At 40.4% G+C, this 20,889-nt stretch overlaps 1 protein-coding gene across 8 annotated transcripts in view; it reads left to right on the top strand.

Annotated features, from left to right (window-relative positions):
• The window catches only part of FBXW11 (F-box and WD repeat domain containing 11), a 99,439-nt gene that overhangs the window by 42,397 nt on the left and 36,153 nt on the right, over nt 1–20,889 (top strand). For 6 of the 8 annotated variants that reach the window (XM_015585207.1, XM_025043088.1, XM_025043085.1 and 3 more), the window contains 2 exons: nt 16,042–16,104; nt 19,139–19,364. In XM_015585207.1, coding sequence (XP_015440693.1) covers nt 16,042–16,104; nt 19,139–19,364 — 289 coding nt within the window. The remainder of the gene's footprint in view (nt 1–16,041; nt 16,105–19,138; nt 19,365–20,889) is intronic. The other 2 variants (XM_006906512.2, XM_025043087.1) reach the window with 1 other exon arrangement.

Here is a 20,889-nt window from a genome sequence, read left to right as displayed (position 1 = left end):
ATTATAAATCTTCACTGGTTTGACATTTGCTTTTTTGTTTTGTTTATAATGCTTTTATGGTCTTGGAGAAAATTTCAAAATAAATATTTACTTCTTATGTTGTCATACTTATTCCTTTCCTTTACCATTCCTCTAGAGACTTATGGCTTTATATTTTGCACTTAATTCTTTCAGTTTTTTTCTGTAATTTTTATTGGTATATGCTATGAATTAGAAATCCACATTCTTTCTAAATGGCCAGTCTGTTTTCTGTAAACCAGTTATATCATTTACTGATCTACTTTTTTCCCATCGATTTGAAATCATATGCTCACCTTTCATTTTCTTGTATCCATTCATTGATGCCTGCCTACAGAAGTCTCTTTCAAGCTTTGGCTATTCTTGATTCCCTTAGTACCCTCATCAGTCATCAACTTCTATAGGCTTGTGGTCCTTACGCTATATCATGCTGTCTTTTGCACATACTGCTAGTTTCAAAGTGTCATGTTAGTGATTACAGGCTTTGAAAGTTTTGTGCTGAACAGAAGGATTCATTTTAACGTTTTTCTAAGAATGGCGTTTCTCTGTTCTTATTATGAATTGAAAAGAAATTTAAATCATTTCCGTGTCATATTTTCTGTAAACAGGGTGACTTGGCGATCATCACGTAAATTTCACATTTCGTTGAAAGTTCTAATGCTGGCACAATGCCTGACATATAGTACTAGCACTCAAGAAATCACATGCATTTCCTAAGGAAGAGAGGCTTTGCTTTGGGAAAATTAAAACTAAAAACTGGTTTTACTAACAGTTTTTATTTGTAGTTTCCAAAACAGTGCGCATGATGGATAAGGTTCAAGGTATAATTTGAAGATAGAGAAGCAGGGAAATAGGATTCAGACCATAGTAGATGTCTTTTTTACTTTTTCAACAAAAGTGCTATGATATACCGCATACTACCACCGTTTATTATGTTGCTTGTAAGGCTGGTTTTATGTATTTCTGTAGATTTATATTGTTTTGTTTATGAGAGTAACACTTTCATTGTAAAAATTTTAGACAGTAAAGTATAGAGAAGAAATTAACCATTGAGCCATAATCTCACTTCACTTTACTGTTCATTCTTTGATTTCTCTTTTTGACATTATATTTCTATAAAAATATGTATATAGATATTTTTGTGTTTGTTTATATATAGGCTTATACTCTATGTACTGAATTATAACTTGATTTTTATCAGTATGATTTACTTAGGTCTACATTTTTAATAACTGTAGACTTTGATTATCTGGTATACAGTCATTTAATCAATCTCTTTTTGATGGACATTAAGGTCATTAAGTTTTAGTGTATACTTATATTATTCATTAGAAAAATTCTGAATCAAAGGATATGAATTTTCTTAAGGCTTTTAAACTTTGACCAAACTTTGATCAAAAAGGTCGTTCTAATTTTCATTATTTATCCTCAGCGATACATGATTATAATAAAAATAAATGCCTATTGTGGAAAACATAGGAAAGCACAAAGAATTAGTGAAAAATCACTTTTTGTTTACCCAAATTTTAGTAAAACACATACTATGTTAGGTAGTGATAAGTGCCATGGAGAAGCCGGGTAGGGCACTCCAAAGTTCGGGGCTTTCATTCTGCATGAGATGGGAAGTCATTAGAGAATTTTGACCAGAGGAGCAGTTTATCTGGCTAACATGTTAACGAGAGCTGTCTGGCTGCCACGCAGATAATAGAATGAAGAGAGGAAGCAGGGAGACCTATTCTAAGGTTGACCAGTGTATTAGAGTTCTCCAAAGAAACAGACCCCACAGTGGGTAGATGAGAGGGAGAGAGGGAGGCAGGGGGAGGGAGAGAGAGAGATTGAGATTGGGTGGTTGGATAGATGGATGGATGGATGGATATTTTTGAAAATTGGCTCATGTGATTCTGGGGACTGGCGAGTTTGCAATTTGGAGCAAGTCAGTAGGCTGGAAATTCAGGTAGGATTTCTCTGTTGTAGGCTTGAGGCAGAATCTTTGTTCTGAAGGTCTTCAGTTTATTGGGTGGGGTTCCACCTGCATTATGGAAGTTAATATGCATTGCTCAAAGCCTACCGATTACAGATGGTAATCGCGTCTACAAAACACCTGTAGCAACACTTAGACTGGGCTTGACCAATCAGCTGGCCACCATAGCACGGCCAAGTTGTCACATAAAATAAACCATCACAACTGTTGACTGAGTAGAAGCCAAACTATGGAGTTAGGGATACAAAATGGAAAAAGAGGCAGTTGATAAACAAGTGAAGAGTTGAAAGGTGAGTGTGACTGACGTTAGTAAAACTGATATCGATCCTATCCAACCAGTACCATTTATATCACCGACATCTAACAAGCATTTAGACAGAAGTGATTTGGACTTTGGAGTCTTTGGTATGGTCGGAAGATAAAAACATGATATGCGTCTAATTGCAGTAGTGAAATGCTTGCAATAATGATCCTTCATGAGGAATCATTCAATATATAGCACTCATTTTGTGGATGAACCATAAGCATGTAGGGAACTCAGTTAATGAACACTTATGCTAGATACGTTTACTTAAGTTTTTCCCCGTGCCTTATCGTTCTTAACTTTCTGAAGAACTTTATAACCTAGTTGCTATTATGTCTCTTTCATACATGAGTAAATTCAGATTCAGAGAGAGAGCTTGTGACTTGAGTAAGGGCACACAGCTACTAAGTGACAAAGCCAGGATTTAAACCTAGTCTCTCTATTTCAATATGCCTACTGCCTCTTAAAGTAGAAACTGTTTTCATAGAGATGATTATCTCTATTTTAAGTCGTAAACAGTTTTCTAAATCTTAGGACAATTACGCAATAGGAATGCTATTTATGTTATTGTACCAGTAGCTTCCATGATCAAATCTCTCCTTCAGAGGCCTTCTTGGACCACCCAGTCTAAAATAGCTTCTTGCTTTTCACGCTGTTCCTTTCCTTTGCTTTATTTTTATTCACAGCACTTAGTACTGCCTGAAATTATATTCCATGTCTGTTTTTCCTCCTCCCGTCTGTTGTCTTTCTCCCTCCGGAATCCAAGTTCCACAAGAGAAAGGGTCACGTTGTTTCTGGCATGGTAGATAGACCTGTTTCTAGAACAGGACCCGAGTAAGCATAATCAACTGGAATGCCAAGGAATGGCTGTTTCGAGGCGTCGTTAGGGTTATATGGTGTGGTGGTGTTTGCTGTCAGAGCCAGAACTACTTTGCACTTAGTTCTCTGAGTTCTTTGAATCCAAGTATTCATGTGAGTTGAAAGAATGCCTTTGAGTAAAAATTAATTTTGCTTTGAAGACTAGCTTATATTTTTATTGTGCTTGAAAATATTCTTTTCTGGTTATACAATACATGTATGTTGTAGAATGTTGGGATAAAAATAGAAAGAAAAATGAAAAATAATCTTCAATTTAAAGAGTGTCAGCAACTCAGTATTTTGGCATACTTGTAGGTTTTACATAGTTGAGAATATTTTTATATACGTGTGTGTGTGTGCGCGCATACAGTTGACCCTTGAACAACACGGGCTTGAACTGCACAGGTCCACTTCTATACAGGTTTTTTTCAATGCATGCTATTTTTGATCCGTGGTTGGGAGTTCATGGATGTGGAGGGTTAAGCATGTGTGTTGAGTTACACCATTTTCTGTACAGATCTTGAGCATCCTCGATTTCCCACAGATACTGAGAGACAACTAAATTTTGGGCAGTCAAGTTATACGTGGATTTTTGACTGTGCAGGGGGTCAGAGCCCCCTAACATTTGCATTATTCAAGGGTCAACTGTAATTTTATATGCTTTATTTTATATGCTTTGAGCACTTGTTTAGTATGATTGAGTTAATGTTTTTCTATTAAAAATTTCTCAACATAATTTGAAAGGACTATATAATATTACGTATTGCACAAACATCCCATAATTTTTTATTTTTCTGAGTGCTTAGAATCTTTTTAATTATTAAAAAACTAATCACCGTCTTTGCATAAATCTTTGCCTCCATTTTGAATTACTTAGGGTGTGTTTCTAGGATTTAGACTGTCATTGTTTTCTCGAGGGTTTGGATCTCACAGTACCCTCAGTTGCTAGGATTGAACATTATTATTTTGAAAAGGTTTACCAAGCCTTTTTTGCGTGATTCGGTAGTATATTCTAAATTCACAAGCCTCTTTACAAATGGCAGCTCTCTCCTCTCTGAGCTTGTTGAGTATGTGTCGAGTCAGCTAAGGCATGGCCTACTAAAAGATCTCACTGCTGGCTGTGCTTGGCCCCGGGAAAGAACTCGAGACGTTTCCAACACAGACAGCTGTGCCAGCCCACGCCGTCCTACTGAGTTGCCTGGATGCCATGACTGGAGTCAGAATTGAGATCGGTCAGTTAGAATGAGGTTATTCAGAAAATGCTTTAAGAAAGCGCAGAGCCACTCACGTCGTGGACCTGTTTGCTGACTACCGGCTGTGCCTGTGCTCTGCTGTGGCCTGGCCATACACAGAACAGACCGCCAGCTTTCGTAGCTACGCTGCGTGTAAAGGCTTTTTACTCTGCTCTAAGGAAGCATCTTGCTACCCTGTCCTCCCTTTAGACAACCAGGACTCACTCCCTGGAGTCTGTAAAATCGCTTAGGTTAAAGGATGCTTCCTAGTTATTTAATTTGGAGTAAACGGCAAACGTTAAATCCGTCATCTTTAGGATAACAGAAAATGAAAAATTAAGGATTAGAGTAATGGTAGCCAGAGGAAACTATCACTGACTTAATTACAAAGAAAAGGCTTTGCCAGAAGGAACGTTGCCCAGGGCATCTGGTAGAGTTCATAGAAAAGTGGTCGGTGGGTGGCCTCTAACTGTCAACCAGTAGTGGATGGCTTGGGGACGACTCATGGACCTATCATGTCCTGTCAGTACTGGTGTGAATTCATTGAGATCTCTGACAGTGGTGGGGAAGAGGGCACGAAAGATTTCGGCACATTTTTTCCTAGGGATATGATCCCACAGTTTGAAGTGTTGGGTATTAATTAATTGAAAGATTGCGTTGTATTTATGTTGAGACAATCTCAAGCTAGGTTATAAGTACAATACAATAGCTTCGCAAACGATTTGAATATAAAGCCAACTGAATGCCTCTTCATGTTTTAGTGTGTTTTTCCTACAAAAGAGGATGTTTTACATAATCCTAATGTGTGAATCGAATCAGTAAATTAACACTGATGCATTACTACCATCCAGTCCTCAGTCTCTGTTCATCAAAGGTCCCAATAATGTCCTTTAGAGCAAAGGTGTCCAGTTCAGAATGATGTGTTGCCTTGTCATACTTCAGTTTTTCAGTCTGGAACAGTTTCTCAGTCTTTGTTGGACTTTTGTGACTCAAACACTTGCAGATGACAGGTCAGTTATTTTGTAGTATGTCTGTCAATTTGGGTTCATCTGAAGTGTCCCTACAATCAGGTGTAGTTCATGCATCTTCGATAGGAATGTCACAGAAGTTCGCTATGCTCTCATTGCACCCTGTCCGGTGGTGCATGACTTAGATTTGTCTTGTTACTGATGCTGATCACCTTGATTCCTTGAGTTAGGTGGTGTCTGGTAGCATTCTTCACTGTAAAGTTACATTTTTTTCCCTTTATAATTAAGTTTTTATGGAGAAATACTTTGAAACTGTATAAATATTCTCCTCATTAGAATTTCATTTTATTTCAGTATAGACATATAGTTCTCTGTCTTATTCAGTGGAATATAATCTGTTCTCATTTATTTTGATGGTCCGAGTTTGTCCAGTAGGTGCCCTCTCAGGCTGGCTCCTGTAGCCTTTTGATCGGTCCTCATGATTCTCTAAGCACCTCCTTTCTGCTGCAACAGAAACATCCCAGACTCGTCTTGTATTTCCCTGTACTCGGCCCATCAGTCAGTTGTCCAGGGGCCCTGATTCTTTCCGTGAAGAACGTATTTAGATCTGGGTGGTAGGTGTGCGTCATGTGCTGTCGGGATGTCATTGCTCCTGGGCCCGCGTAGGTACACATGCAGTTTTGTCTCTCTGTTTTAAAAAAGACACCTTCCTTTTCATTGTATTAAAAAACCATGAATCACAGTGATGTCTCCATTCTAGCTTTCTGTAAGGTAAACCTTTTCATATTTATAACACTAACAGTGGAGAACCCAGCTCCTATTTTCTACAATACATAAACTTGCTAAGTTCTAGACTACATAGTGAATAGTTTGAGGATTGCTCACTTATATCACTGAAAAATAAATATACTTAACCATACTGAATATTTCTTTACAACTGAAAAAATCTTGTTTGTGACTAGTCTACTGAGTTCAAGAGTCACTTATGTTAGTTTTTCTCTACCATTAAGTATGATTATGTTATTCATTTGAAATATATTTAGGTTCATTTATTTCTTTTGATGATTCTCTCTCTCTCCCAGTCCTTGTTGATTTTATTTTTTATTTGAGCACATAAAGCACTAAATGTAGTTCTCAGAGCAGAATCAACATAAAAAGGTATAGTCATCATTTCTTCCATTCTTTCCATCCTGTTTCCACTGGGGAACCAATTTCATTATTTTTGGTTTATCCTTCCTGGTTTTTTAATGCACTGATGAACAAGTATACTTTTTTTGCACTTTGTTTTGTTTTACTTAATAATATAGCCTGAAAGTTACTCTTCATCAGTCCATAGAGGCTTTCCTTATTCTTGGTTCAGGCTACATAGTAGTCTGTTGTGTTGTACGCCTTAGTTTATTCAGCCAGTATCTTACATAGGAACATGTAGGTTGTTTCCAGTTTTTTTAAAATCACAAACAGTGCTCTAGCAAATAACCTTGTACACGTGTATTTTCATATTGCTGTTTAATTATAGTGTATCTTCAGGGAAAATTCCTAGAATTGGGGTTGCTGGATCAAAAAGTAAATGCAAGATCAAAGGGTAATGCCGGATCAAAACGTAAAACTGCTTATGTAGCATTCTCCTCTGAGTGCCTGTTGGATCATTATCACTGTGTTACGGACAGGATGTGTTGTCAGTCTTCTGAATATTTGCCATTGTTAGGTGGGAAATGTGTAGCTTTAATTTGCATCTCTTTAATTACAAGTCTGAACATTTTTAAGGATCTCTTTTTATATCTGTTAAAAAGTCTGTTTATGTCATTTCCTCGTTTTCCTATTGGGATTTTGGTAATTTTTACCGCCCCTGTCCCCAACTTAAAAAGAAATTTTTAGACATAAAAGTCCTTTTATTGGCGACATATGTTGCAAATATTTTTTCCAGTTTTTCACTACCTTTTGGCTTTATTTATTTATGCTGTTTTTAAAAATATTGCTATGTAAAAGTAAAGTTTTTACCTAGCCAAATTTTTCCGTCATTTCTATTATTGCATCTGAATTTTGACTCATACTTAAATGATCTTTCCCTTCACCCAGGTTTTAAAGAATTGCATGCATGTCTTTCTCTGGTACTTAACGGTTTCGCTCTTTAACTTTCTGATCTATTCAGAGTCTGTTCACGTGTATTCTGTATGGACATAACATTATTGTTTTCCAAAAGGCTAACCATTGGTCCCTGCCCTTCTTATTAAAAAGTTGCCCAGTGATTTGAGAAACCACTCTTATCAGGTGCCGAATTTCCATATGTACTCGGGTCTGTTTTCGGACATTCCACCCCGTTAGCAAACTGGCCCGCTGGCTGAATGACGTTACGCTGGAGCACCGTCCTGTTGGAGCGCTGCCACGCTCCTTCGTTTACGTATCGTCTGTGGCCGCTTTTGTGCCACAACAGTTGAGTTGTGACAGAAACGGTGAGGCTTGCAAAGCTTAAAATATTTCCCCTCCGACTCTACAGAAAAGGCTCGCTGACTCCCACTCTGAAGTAATCGTATTTATATGCCATAAAAGTGCTTCATTTTTAATTAGAGTGTCGTGCAGTGTATTTTAAAGTCTTATAGGGCTTAAATCCCCCTATGTAGCTTTTCTTTTTCCAATTTTTTTCCCGAGTATTCTTATAAGTTTGTTTTTTCTTATGAACTTGAGTATCAACTTGGCTGTTTCCTTAAGGAGCCTTTTGTGTGATTGTTAGGCATGTGTGAAATTTATAAATTAGGGTGAATTGTCATCTTTATAATGTGGAGTTGTCTTACTGAGAACAAGTTATGAAGAAAAGAATTGAGAAACTTATCAAAAAACTAATCCATAAAAATGCATCAAACCAACATGTTTTCAAAGGAAAATTCTATCTACTAAATCTTCAAAGGACATACAGGTGAAGCTTCGTTAATTGTTCCCTAGCATTGATTTTTAAAGGGAAACTTTTAATTTTTTAATGGGAGTTATTTCTAGTTTTGTTATCATTTGATCAGAGACTATTATTTGATTTTTCTCCTTTATGGAACTTACTGTTTCTTTGTGACTTAACATATGACCAATTTTTTTTATAAGTTTTTCTTTCACATGTGCTTGAAAAGCAGGTTTAGCCTCTGTTGATGGTGTAAAGCTTGATATCTCTAAGATCTGCCTGCCTTCTTGATTATGCTTTTTCTTCTGAACTTTACTTTTTGTCCTCTTGATTTGTTTTGTTGGGGGTAGTGTGAGTTAGTATATTTTTAATCCATGTCTTTGCATATCTGTCAGTTTCTCTCTTTTCATCATGTGTTTTCTTGGCTTTAATTTTTGAAATTTTTAAAATTAGAAAGGTTTGTATTTTTGTTATATTGATTATCTTTTACTTATAATTTTTAAAATGTTGCTTATTTTAAAAATGCCTCTAATTCTTGGTTTCTTAGTTAATGTTTTATTAACAAGATTTATTATCGATCTTTAATAGTATTCTTTAACCTCTCACCTGTTGCTTATACAATAATCAGCTTATTTTTCTTTCCTTTTCCTGCTCCCTTCTCCTTCCAGTTTTCAAGATGCATTATTTCTACTTTCTCAGAATCTATGAACATTCTTTTACCCTCATCTTCATCTTGGCTTTATTCTTAGGTCTATAATTAATTATCTTAAATGTTTACCATTAATCTCTTTGCTAAAGTTTTCCAAGTCATCTCTCGTTTACTCACGAAGGGCTCATGGATACAAAATTCCTTGACCTATTACTTATTTAAAACTATTTTCAGTTGCCTTTGGATATAAAATTGTTGCTTTATACTTTCTTTACTGTTTTTGGAAAGTGCTGCTCCACTGATGCCTTGCTTGGTACATTGTTTTTAAGTCACTTGATGTGTCTGTTCCTTCTCTTGTAAGTTTTTCTTTTTTAATTAAAAAATTATGTGGGACTGGAGATTGAGAAATTTTTTCTTTCTCTTTGAAGTCTAATAATTTTCTTAGGATATCTCTAAGTTTTATGTTGTGGGCCAATTTTCACTAGTACCAGGAGACCTTTTTAACACGTAGTTCTGATTCCCTTTTATTTCTGGAAAGTTTTCTTGAATTATAGTTTTAAAAAATTACAACTTTATTGAGATAATTTACATATCATACAGTTTGCCCATTGGAAATATACAAGTCATTGATTTTTAGTGTATTCACAGAATTGTGCAACCATTACCAATAAATTTAGAACATTTTTGTTACTCCAAAATGAAACTTTTTTATCTGTCACTCCCCATTCCCTCTTACTCAGACCTTAGTAACCACTGGATTATAGTTTTAAATGTTATTCATTCCATTTTATCTGTCTATCTATCTGGATTATAGTTTTAAATGTTATTCATTCCATTTTATCTATTTATTTATTTATTTAATTTGTGTGTGCGTTTGTGTGTCTTTAGAAATTCCAGTCATACTTAGGTTGGATCTTCTCTGTCTTCCATGTCAATTACTTTGTCTCTGTCTCATTTGCTTCTTTCTTCATCTCATTTTCGTTCTCTTTTCTTCAGTGTTTCATTACATTTTTCATTTGAATTTATCATTCTTGGGCATTGTGATTTACTTTCACTTCTGTTAATACCTTGTTTTTATTTTTTCCTGAGTTAAATCTCGTTTCATTTCTTTCTGCTTTTGGTCCATTTCTGTTCTTCAGTTTTGAATATGTGATTCAAGTCATTTAAAAAATAACATCGAATGCTCATTCGAGCACATTTAATTTAGTTTGGAGTAACTTTTCAATCACATTCCATGAGAGCAGTATGCCACATGCACTAAGGCATACGTGGTATACAGTAAGTTCACTTCTCTCATGCGTAACTGGAATGATAGTATCTCTGTGCTGTCCACTGGTCCTTTTTCCCAGCAATTTGTTGGTAAGATTTAAGTTTAAGGGAAAAGAATTTGGGGTTAGATTAGGGACCTTGGTGGAATTAACAATAACAAAACAAAGGTGTTTGGTTTGCCTCTGCCAGTCCTTATTCCATCTACCTATCTTTGGAATCTGTGGCAAGTCGTAATTGGCAAACTAGATTTAGGCTTTTCTGCTTGCCCTCATATTAAACATATAATAACCTCCCTGATTTCTGGCTGTATGTGACATTTCTTCTTCGTCCTAGGATGCTCTATCGGTCTTTTTAAATGGTCCATGGAAAATCAAAAGGTTTGTTTGGTCTACTTGATCAGTCAAATATGGAAAGTCGTTTTAAAAAATTAAAAAATATTTTTTGATGCATTTTGTGGTATTATATTCAGTACATAAAAGCACACATTATCCTCTATAAATTTTGCCTGTTAGAGATTTTTAAAACCTTTTTAGGTTACTCAGTGGTTTGACTCGAATATTGCTTTCCTTGCAATAATAACTTGCTTTCCTTTTAATTTGAATTTTTCTATTTTGCTTTTGTGCATTCCTCCTATCCTTTTGGTGTGATATGTCTTATGCTTCTCATTGTGGGCAGGGGAATTCTCCTATTCTATTTCATTTTATTAAAAAATGCTGGTTGTAGCCTATTAAATTGATGTCATAGGCTACAACCAGCAGTTGGAAAACACCTGAGATGTGTTTTTCTTTATGGAAAGTACATTGAGCTCTGCGTCGAACCGACCTAGATCTGAATGCAGTCTCTCAATATACTTACTAACTGTGGCTTTTAACCAATTACTTACTTCTCTGATCCTCAGTTTCTTCTGTACATTTGGAATATCCAGTTTAATATTTTTTTTCTGACGATTAAAGACAATATATGAAACAAGCCTAGAACAGAGACTTAATAAAGTTAGCTAATAGCATTTTGCATTATGTATTTGTCATCCATAATGTCTTAAGTCCAAAAATTTAAAAGTACAAGAGAAAATGGCAGAATGTGCCCATGTTTTCCAGATCCTTTGTAGTTTTTTTTTTTTTGCTTCCTCTCAGAAGATGCTTTTTGTATGAAAATCTTACATTTATGTGCATTTCTCAATATGAAACTCAAGATACAGAATTTGCAGTATTTTAAAGTAGGAAATGGATCTCTCTTATATAACTCTTGAAGTTCGGAGTTTTCTAAGTGAAATCTAGTCTGTGTTAGTTGGTGGCACCTACTGGCAAAAATATATCACTGCTTGGAGCTTGTTATACTTACACAGAGACTAACTCCATGTAGCAGGAAGGGTGATGGGGAGTAGCAAAGGTATATATACCAAAGGTGTATTTACCAAAAGTGGGTGTTTCTTATCTCCCAGAAGGATTTCTTGATGAAGTGGGAGGAGGAAGGAATTGTGCCATGTCATTGCCCTAGTCCAGTGTTTGCCAATGTGTTAAAGTATTGTTAAGAGAGATTATTATAAAAGGCAGGGCGGGGGAGGTGTCTGTATCCAACAAACCCGGGAAAGCTAGGTTCAACTCACTTCACCTGATCTTTAAACTATGAGCTGTTGCAGAGCCTTTACTGTGCTAACGAAGTGAGTTGTAAACGGGGGTGGAGAGAGCGCTCCTGCAGTACAGGGCATTTGCCGGACTTAAGTAGACCCTGCATCCCTTTTTTCTCTGAGCATCTCCTGTGTCATCTGGAATACATTTTGGAAATGATCCTCTGATCATCGTAGCTTGAGAGCGGCATTTTCCCTTTGGTGTCTTCTGAGGCTTTGTAAGAAGAGACAGGCGTAGTTCTCATGGTATTTGATGGTTCCGAAGTGTGTTCTGGATGGAGTCTGTTGCGAAGGCACCAGCGCAGTTTCCTTACTCAGGGTGGTGCCACTACATGGACCACTTTGTTTTCTTATGGCAGTGATCTTTAAAACACATATACATAAAAATTACCTGGAGAAGTTTAAAAAAGAACAAAACAAAACACGTATTCCTAGGCTCCAGCCACTCTGGTCTGCTGTCTGGTCAAAGATATGCTTTGCTATCTTACTGCATTTGGGACATGTTTGAGAATCTCACGAAGGCTCTGTATTTTCTTTCTGGAGGCCTGTACACGCACTAACTTTTATTTGAGACTTTATGATATTTATATCCTTCATCTACACCCCAACCAAGCCCAGGGATCTGTAATAAAGAACTGAATTAAGTTTCCTCAAATATGAATTTGATGGCAGTGAAGTACTTGGCCGTGGTGAGATTAGACTGTATTTGAAGAAACCACATACTGTCACAGAGGCCAAAGAAAGAAGCCCAAGAGAAAGAAAGGCCAGGCCTGAGATGGTAGTGATTTAGTATGTCTTCCCCAGGAGGCGAGTTTAAGTGCTGACACCATTAGAGCAGTGGCTCTTAAGGGAAGGGGGGCAGTTTTGGCCTCCTGCCCCATGTGGTAATCTGGAGACATTTTTTGGTTGTCACCATTAGGTCAAGGGAGGGGATGCTACCGGCATCTAGTAGGTAAAGAGAGGCCAGAGACGCTGCCGAAACCTCACCGCGCACATGACAGCCCCCACAACCGAGAATGACCTGGCCCCAGTGTCAGTAGTGCTGAGGCTGGTCTGCCCTAGAGTCTGGCTGCTGGCCCCTGGACCGTGTCTTTCCTTGGTAGTGGTGTCAGGATACCAAGCTCTGCATTTTTATTTACATAATGCTTCTTGGTAGATGTGGGAGGAAAGAGGCGATGATGAGAAGGGTAGGAAGTGAATAAGCCAGGTTGGTATTTCAGAGAACTTCCCTTTCCCAGAAGTGTTGGGACTTAGAGGGGATTTCAGGTGGCAGGTCGGCTTACCTCATGGTGGCGGTGAGTGTTTGGATGTAGGAAACCACCTTCCTTTCCTCTTGGGAGGCTCATTGTTTTTTCTTACCTCACTCTTGAGCCTGTGATCTTTTGTCTGCTATACCTCTAAGAAATAAATGCCAGTGATTTAAAAAGCATGGCCCTTGTAAGGGAATTTTTTATTGTCCTCTCTCCCTATTCCCACAACCCCACATAGCGGTCTGGGGAAGATGATGGGGAATAGAAAAGGTGCATATTTTATTTAACACAAGTGGGTGTTTCTTTTGTCTCCCAGAAGTATCTGTCTGGTGAAGGAGGAGGAGGAAGGAAATATGCCATGCTGTTGCCCTAGTCCAGTGTTTGCCAAGGTGTGCTGAGGTATTAAGAGATTATTAGGAAAGGGAGTTGTCCATGTCCGACAAGCTTGGGAAAACTACATCGAACTGACTTAACGTGGGTTTTAAATTACGACACGTTTCAGAGCCTTTGGTATCTGAATGAAGTGCGTCGTGGCGAGGGCGAGGGGGTGGTGCACATAGGTACACAGGATTTCTTGAACTTAGTCATACCCTAGGACCCTTTTTTCTCTTAGGGCCCTTTTTTCTCCGAGTGCCTTTTGCGTCACCAGGAACACTCTGGAAATGATCCTGTGATCAGCGGCAGCATTTTCCCCTTAGCATCTTCTCCCGGCAGCTTTATAGGAGAAGTCAAAAATACACATACAGTGAGGGAGCTCTTCCAGCCCCCACTGGGCTTTACCACATATAATTTCATTAAATTAAATTGTATGTATTTATCTACTTTTATCAAGCCTTAAGGAAATAGTTGCTGTTTTTATCAGAGGGGTCGTTTCCTTCTCAACTATATAAACAAACACCATTTCTCCGTATTTGGAATGAGTGGAAGGAAGAATTAAAATTTCTTACTTCTGAGACAGTTGTTTCTTGCGCCGTCTGCAGGGACTGCTGAGTCTCTTTTGTTCACTCCCCGAGTGAGGAAAGGGTTGGGGCAGCCCAGGCCAGCCGAGCCCTGGCGCGCTCAGGCTCCTGCATCTCAGAAGTCTTTCGTTGACGACACATACAGCTGTGTACATGTCTGGGGCGCCCGCGGACGTGCCGGCGGGAGCCCCTCCCCTCTCCTCCACTTCACGCGCTCGGCCCTTCATGTGTCCAGCCATTGTCTCCTCTTGCCAGTCTCTTAGAACCCAGGACATTGTGACATTGCACGGATGGCTTCGTGACTACCGGTCATCCTCAGGAGGTGACGCCCTGAGTCACCGCTCCCGCTCTGTTCACTCCCGCAACGGAACCTGCCAGCTTTACAAATAATCTGTCTGTCCTTCGAGAGAGCAGTAAAAGGAAAATTCCGCGGAGAGAGATGCTACTTCTGTTTCTCTGTTCTCCGTTCTCTTTTCATTCGGGATCATTTATTGCTGCCACCATTCTAGACCCGTTTCGGACACTTGGACACACTACACTGCCTTCCCCGCTAGTTCCTGGTCGGCTTTCACACACGGAGCCCTGCTCTCCCGCCCCCTGCCCCCTGCAGGCCTTGGTGCCGTGGGGCTCATGAGCTTGTGTTGAGGAAGCCAGTGGGTTTCTCTGTCGGCAGCCATCTGGAGCCATTCTGGCGGAGTCTGAGCTTAGAAAAGCACGACAAGGTACCACTCGGGGGAGTCGCGTGTGCAGGGCCGCGCGTGGACAGAGCTTTCGAGTACCTGTGACGTAGCAGGCACGGCGCTGGGTCGTCTCAGTCCCCACCGCGCCTGTGTGTGCTTTGTGTTTGTCCTTGGGCAGCACAGCTGGCTCAGGATCACGCACGCACACTGAGCAAGTGACCCAGTCGGTGTCCGCCCTTTCTCCGGTTTCAGAGCCTTTGGCTTTCCCGTGACACGCATCCCGTTCCTGATCAGAGGCAGCTCTGTGACCTGGGCGCTGATTCTGCCATTAGGGACAGTTGGGACATACTGAGTGGGTGCAAACACTTCACGGCTTGAAGAACGTAAAGGAAAAATGGGGACAGTCCGAGCGATGGGCTCGTCATCTACAGGCAGTGGCAACAGGGCCGTGTAAATACTGTAAGCAGATCCGTAGGGTCCCTTTGAGTAACATTCTGGGACCAGTGCTGTGGTTGCAATTTCGTACTCCAGTCTTCACATTTTAGGTTCGGGGAGGAATCTTCGAGGGGCCGCCGTCCCTAAGTGGGGTGTTTTCCTTCCTGAGCGCAGCTCCCCCACTTCCCCTTCCATTTAGCTTTTAGGTAGGAGCTTCCAAAGGGAAAATCCAGTCCTGTCTAATCTCCAGCTAATGGGTGTCTACTGAGCGACGAGGTCACCAGAAAGAATAATCGCACAGTGCCTCTTTGTGCAGCAAACACAAAACCAAAAGCTAATGCATTCCTAAGCCAGCCAGATTGTTGCTGGCTGACAGCATCCTCCTCTTCAGGGAAAAGGTTGGGGCACCCACCATGCTTGCTCGGGGAGGCCGCACAGCCATTGCAGGAGAACAAGGCCATCAAGGGAGGAGGAGAGAGGAAGGCCGGTGGGTGGGGGGGCGCTGCCGAGGCTCTGTCGGTTCTCTTTGCCGACGGTTGGGGTGCATTGCTGAGCAGCAGGCATTCTCGTAAATGTTTCGTGCAGTCGGGAACTCAGCGGGTCTCCGGGGCTTCTTGCCACAAGTAAGGATAACAGCGACGGCAGCTTCAGCCCCGCTCCTGCCGTTTGCCTGTTTTCTGAGTCTGCCCCGCCTTCACATAAGTAAGACTTCCTGCTTGCTTTTGGCCGGCCACTGGAAGTGCATCGATTTATGAGCGCTGAGCACAGACCCTTAACTCATAATGGCACCTGTTAGCCACAAGCCAGCTAGCTCTTGGGTTTGTGTTGGTACACTCCAGTTCGGGTTTTCAAAATTATATTTTGGTGTAGTTATTTAGGATTTGCAAAACTCAGCATAATTCAAATAACCTGTTTTTCCCCCCTTAGAACACTTCAGTTATGGAGGATCAAAATGAAGATGAGTCCCCAAAGAAAAATACTCTTTGGCAGGTAGGAATGAACGCGCACAGATAAGATAGCCGTCAGCTGACCGTAGATGAGATGCTCCCTCAGCTCATGACCTCAGTGGAAACAAGAGCCAAGCAGTTTTGTTTTTTGTGTGTGCAGTTTTGCTAGTTTCAGAATTCACCCTAATTTATCTCCCGTTCCTTAGGGAAGTGTCTTATGAATAGTAAAAGATTTTAGAGTTTTCACAAAGATTCTGAGGTGACTGTAGCCTAAAATGTTCTGTCTGGTCACTGTCTAATCCATAGATGGACAGTGGTGGCGTCCCTTGTCACCAGAATGGCACCTTGTCACACACCACTATACGCATTGGTGACTGATTCTGTTCCCACCCTTCTTCCTCATTTCCTGTTGGTTCTCCCTTTCCTTTTAAGCTTAGCTTCCTTTTCTTCTGGCTCTATTAGTTTGCCAGTTTTCCTCCCAATCCCCCACTTTTTTTGGAGTGGGATGCAGAGAAGTATGTGAAGTTCATGATTTGGCGTTTTCATCAACCGTGTGATTTCATCAAATTATTTTTCCTTTCTTGAAGAAACAAAGGCAGAACGAATCTAAATCTGAAGAGAATAATGTTATAAAAAATACTCTCTAGGTTCATTTGATATGGAGTGAAAGGGTAGGTTAGTTAGCAAGAACGAAGCGTCTCCAACAGATTGGAGACGAAGTGAAACAGCCGACAACGCCAGGAAGATCGTTCTGGGCCAGGCAGGTGGTTGGAAGCGGAAATGGGGATGCGCCGTGGAATCGTGCGCTTGGCCCTGGGTTTTGGGACCTGCGCTCAGACTGACTCCTGCTCCTCCTTCCTGTTCCGTCTTCTGCAGTGGGATTCTCTAGTGATTTTTCAGTTCACGCTCAGGTTTTCTTTCATCTTTCTTTTCGGTCAACTCGTTAATGGTAGATCAATGCTCTAGGGAGGGTAGATGGTTAGGAACCTTTCTGTAAATGAAATAATAACCCTTTTGCTTATCAGATGAGATAATGGGTTTGAATGTATTTTGTAGATTAGAAAGCAGTACATAAATGCAAGTTGTTAACCATCATTATATTTAAACTTTTGTGAAAGGAATTATTTTTACAAGATATTACAAAAAAAATACAGTAGAAAGGGGGGGAGAAAACATATACAGCTTTCTGTCTCGATTAGGCGCTTTTAACATTTTCATATGTATTCTTTACTCTGTCCTGGTGTCTTTCCTTTTACACAAATTATTGTGGTTATGCTATGTAAAATTCTGCATCTTGCCTTTTATTTCTTAATATTTTTCACAAAAGTGTTCTCTTGTTATTAAAAAATCTTACTTTATAAACCTAATTTTAATGGCTACATTATATAGTACTTTGTGTAGATGTATTATAATTTGCTTTAACCAGTTGCCTCTCATTGGACTGTTATTTCTAATTTGTCTCTATTATCAACATTATGGTGAACATCCTTATGATTAAAAGCAACAAAGATGTTCCATATACCAGTCGATATTCACCACAGAATTTTCACTTCATCTGTTTTTGAGTGTTGATTTTCGAGTCTGAACGTCTTAATAAAAGCAACATCTAAAATTTCTGTTCAGTGCTGCCCTCTGGTGTTACGTGCTGTGAGCGAGCTCTGCCTCACAAATTACAAGGGGAAAACATTCCTAGACAAGGGAATAGTTAAGATAAATGGGGAGGGAGGTAAATAAATGCCTTCCGACTTCAGACAGAACATTCTTCAGACAGGAAAGGTTTATAAGATTTCATCAGGAAAGCCAAAGACTCTTTTTGGGTGTTTTCAGAGGCAGCCTTCTTTCTGGGGTGGGTTCAGTCCACTTACAGTTAGGGAGCCTGCTGATAACTAAAGCTCTTGGTCCTTTCTGTGTAGGACTTCTGAGAGAAGCTCCTAACAGAATTATAAATGTTTGTGATGCAACTCATCAGTTTTCCAAACTCTTACAAGTTATTCCTTCTGGTGTTACACATGGAGGGGCTGCCAGAGGACTGATGGGCAGATAGCTTGGCCAGTGTTTGACAGAAACATCAAGGTGGTTTTGTTTTTAAACAGTTAAGTTACTGAGCTTCATGGGATCAGTAGCAGTTGTGGCTTCAGTTTAGGGATTCAGATTTTTTTTTTTTTTGATACTATTGTCCAAATGCAATGTATATAGTTTCAATTTCTAAAAAACAGACAAGATGTTGTACAAGGACCATGTTGATTTCATGAGAAATGCACAGTTAATGTGGAAGTCGGTGGGATACCCGTAAGCCAGCTATGGAACACGAAGCCCTTTGCAGGCACACGCGGTTTCTGGTTGGGAGAAGGGAGTGAAAGGCAGCTGTTTAGCATAAGCCCAGAAACAATACGGAAATCAAAACTGTTCGGTCAAATGAAGCTTTTTAGATCCAGTTGCCTTCACGCTTCTCCATTTGATAGACGGGCAGGTGGTTTTCAAAGTGTGGTCCCTGATTTGCGCCCCGGACCAGCAGCGTCACGGGGGACTTGTTAGAAACGCACGATCTTGGGCCCTACTCCAGACCGACGGAATGAAGAGGCCTGGGGCGGGCCTGGCGCTCTCTTTTAGGATGCTCTCTCGTTATCTCATGCACACACAGGTGCAGAAGCCATTGCCATTCCCGAATATCGCGTTACCTTTCAGCTTCGAGGAAGTAAAACGAATTATTAAATTAGGTCCGCTTGGCCAGGCTGGGCGGTTTTTCTAAGCTGGTCGTCTTCAACGTTCGTTATCTGATAACAGCGTGGTTTGGGAATAAGCTTTGGAGAACAATGATTAAGACATCAGTTACTTTTAGAAATAGCTGTAACTTCGCCATTTACTTCAGAGACGAATTCGCAGACACAGGCCCTGAATACATTTTTAATTACTTCCTGAAAGAATTAATAACAGAATGAGCGGTGGTAAAGGCTTTAGGGTAAAACTGGCACTTTAAGATTAAATTCACCGAGTGCAAAAATGTTTCTAATGAAATACTCATGAAATTTCTTTTCCTTGTCAAACTAATTATTTGTGTTGCTGTTTTTCTAAAATAGATAAGTAATGGAACGTCATCCGTGATCGTCTCCAGAAAGAGGCCGTCAGAAGGAAACTATCAAAAAGAAAAAGACTTGTGTATTAAATATTTTGACCAGTGGTCTGAATCAGATCAGGTGGAGTTCGTGGAGCACCTTATTTCCCGAATGTGTCATTACCAGCATGGACATATCAACTCGTACCTGAAGCCCATGTTGCAGCGGGACTTCATCACCGCGTTACCAGGTAACTCGCCCGCCTCCCTAGGGCGGAGGGCTGCCGGCCTGGGCCGCAGCGCCGGTGCGCGCGGGTGCGAGGAGCGTGTGAGCACAGCGCCACGCGGCTGCTTTGGGACCCGGACTGTGTTTTAATCTAGAGAATTTGAAGGCAAGTTCTAATTTAGCGTCTGTCCAGGAAGTGGAGGCCGGGCCTGTGACCGCTGGTGCGGATCGTCGTCAGCGTTGTTTCATCTGAGCTGCTTAACGAGTTAATGCTGTGCGGCTTATTTTCATGCAGTCTGTGTAATCTGCAGTGTTCCCTTTATAAGGTTTTTATGTTTTTGTTTTTGTTTTTGTTTTTTTAAGCATAGGGCAATATTTCCTCTAGTGTTTGTGCTTGAGAAGTGCCGCAAAGTTTAGGATGTTCATTTGTATCTGAAGAGACACTTTAGGGAATGGCAAAAACATATTGGGAAAACTGATAGCATGTCTTTATTACGTTTCTCAAAACTTATTCTGCATCCTCTCCCATACTGCCCTTCCTCCTCCCCAGATGTGCACATGAACACACACTCTCACACACTCACACACATGCTCTCACATACACACTTACACACTCACACACACTCACACTCAGTTAAGTTTACTTTGAATTTTTTTCAATAAACTATTTTTCAGAATAGTTTTAGGTTCAGAGCAGAACTGAATGGGAAGTGCAGAGTTATACTCCTCACCCGCACGCCCCTCCAGCCTTCCCCACTGTAAGCTTCGCAGGCCACAGTGGGGCATCGTTATAATCCATGATTCCACTGGCGCATCATTATCACCCACAGTCCATACTTTTCACGTTACAGTTTACTCTCGGTGTTTTAATTGTGTGGGTTTTGATACATGTATAGCGACATATATCTACCATTATAGTATCATGCAAAATAGCTTCACGCTCTGCAGCACTCTGCCTGTTCAGCCCCTTTGATTTTTGAGTATTCATCCATTGTTTTTTCTCTTTTCATCTTCTTCTCTCTGTCTCTATCTCTGTCTTTTAAATTTTTTTCAGTTTATATTTGGCTAGATAAGAGAGAGAGTTCATTCCTGAAGAGAATGCTGGCCAGATGTTCTCCTCTGCCACGTCAGCGTAGTCTGGAAGTCACAGCCGCCATGCTGGGGCAGGCTTAGAAATAGCCAGGGCCACACAGGTGCCACTGCCGCCAGCCCTGGCCCTGTCGGAGCCTCTGGATGGCTCCTCAGAGCAGCTCCTCCCTCAGCCTGTCTGATGCGCAGTGCACCAAGCCCCACACTGAGTAGTCCCCCGGCAAACGACCTGAAACCTGGGGCTGCCAGTTGACAGGCCAGCCTCTGATTTCTAACCCCTCCCCAAAAACCTGTCAGTTTGCTTTCTACAGTGGGAATATTTAAGGGTCTCTGAGAGTTAGGTTAGAAGATCTTGACTCTGCCATTATCTTTTTACTGAAATGTAGCTCCGTTTGCCTCATTTCTAGTATTTCTAGAAAAGCAAAATACGAAGCCTCTCTTTCTCGAATCCTAGTATTCAA

The sequence above is a fragment of the Pteropus alecto genome, unplaced genomic scaffold (assembly GCF_000325575.1).
Source record: "Pteropus alecto unplaced genomic scaffold, ASM32557v1 scaffold40, whole genome shotgun sequence".
NCBI classification, from domain to species: domain Eukaryota; kingdom Metazoa; phylum Chordata; class Mammalia; order Chiroptera; family Pteropodidae; genus Pteropus; species Pteropus alecto.
Note: the sequence above shows the minus strand (reverse complement) of the source record. Positions and strands in the feature narration are given on the sequence as shown.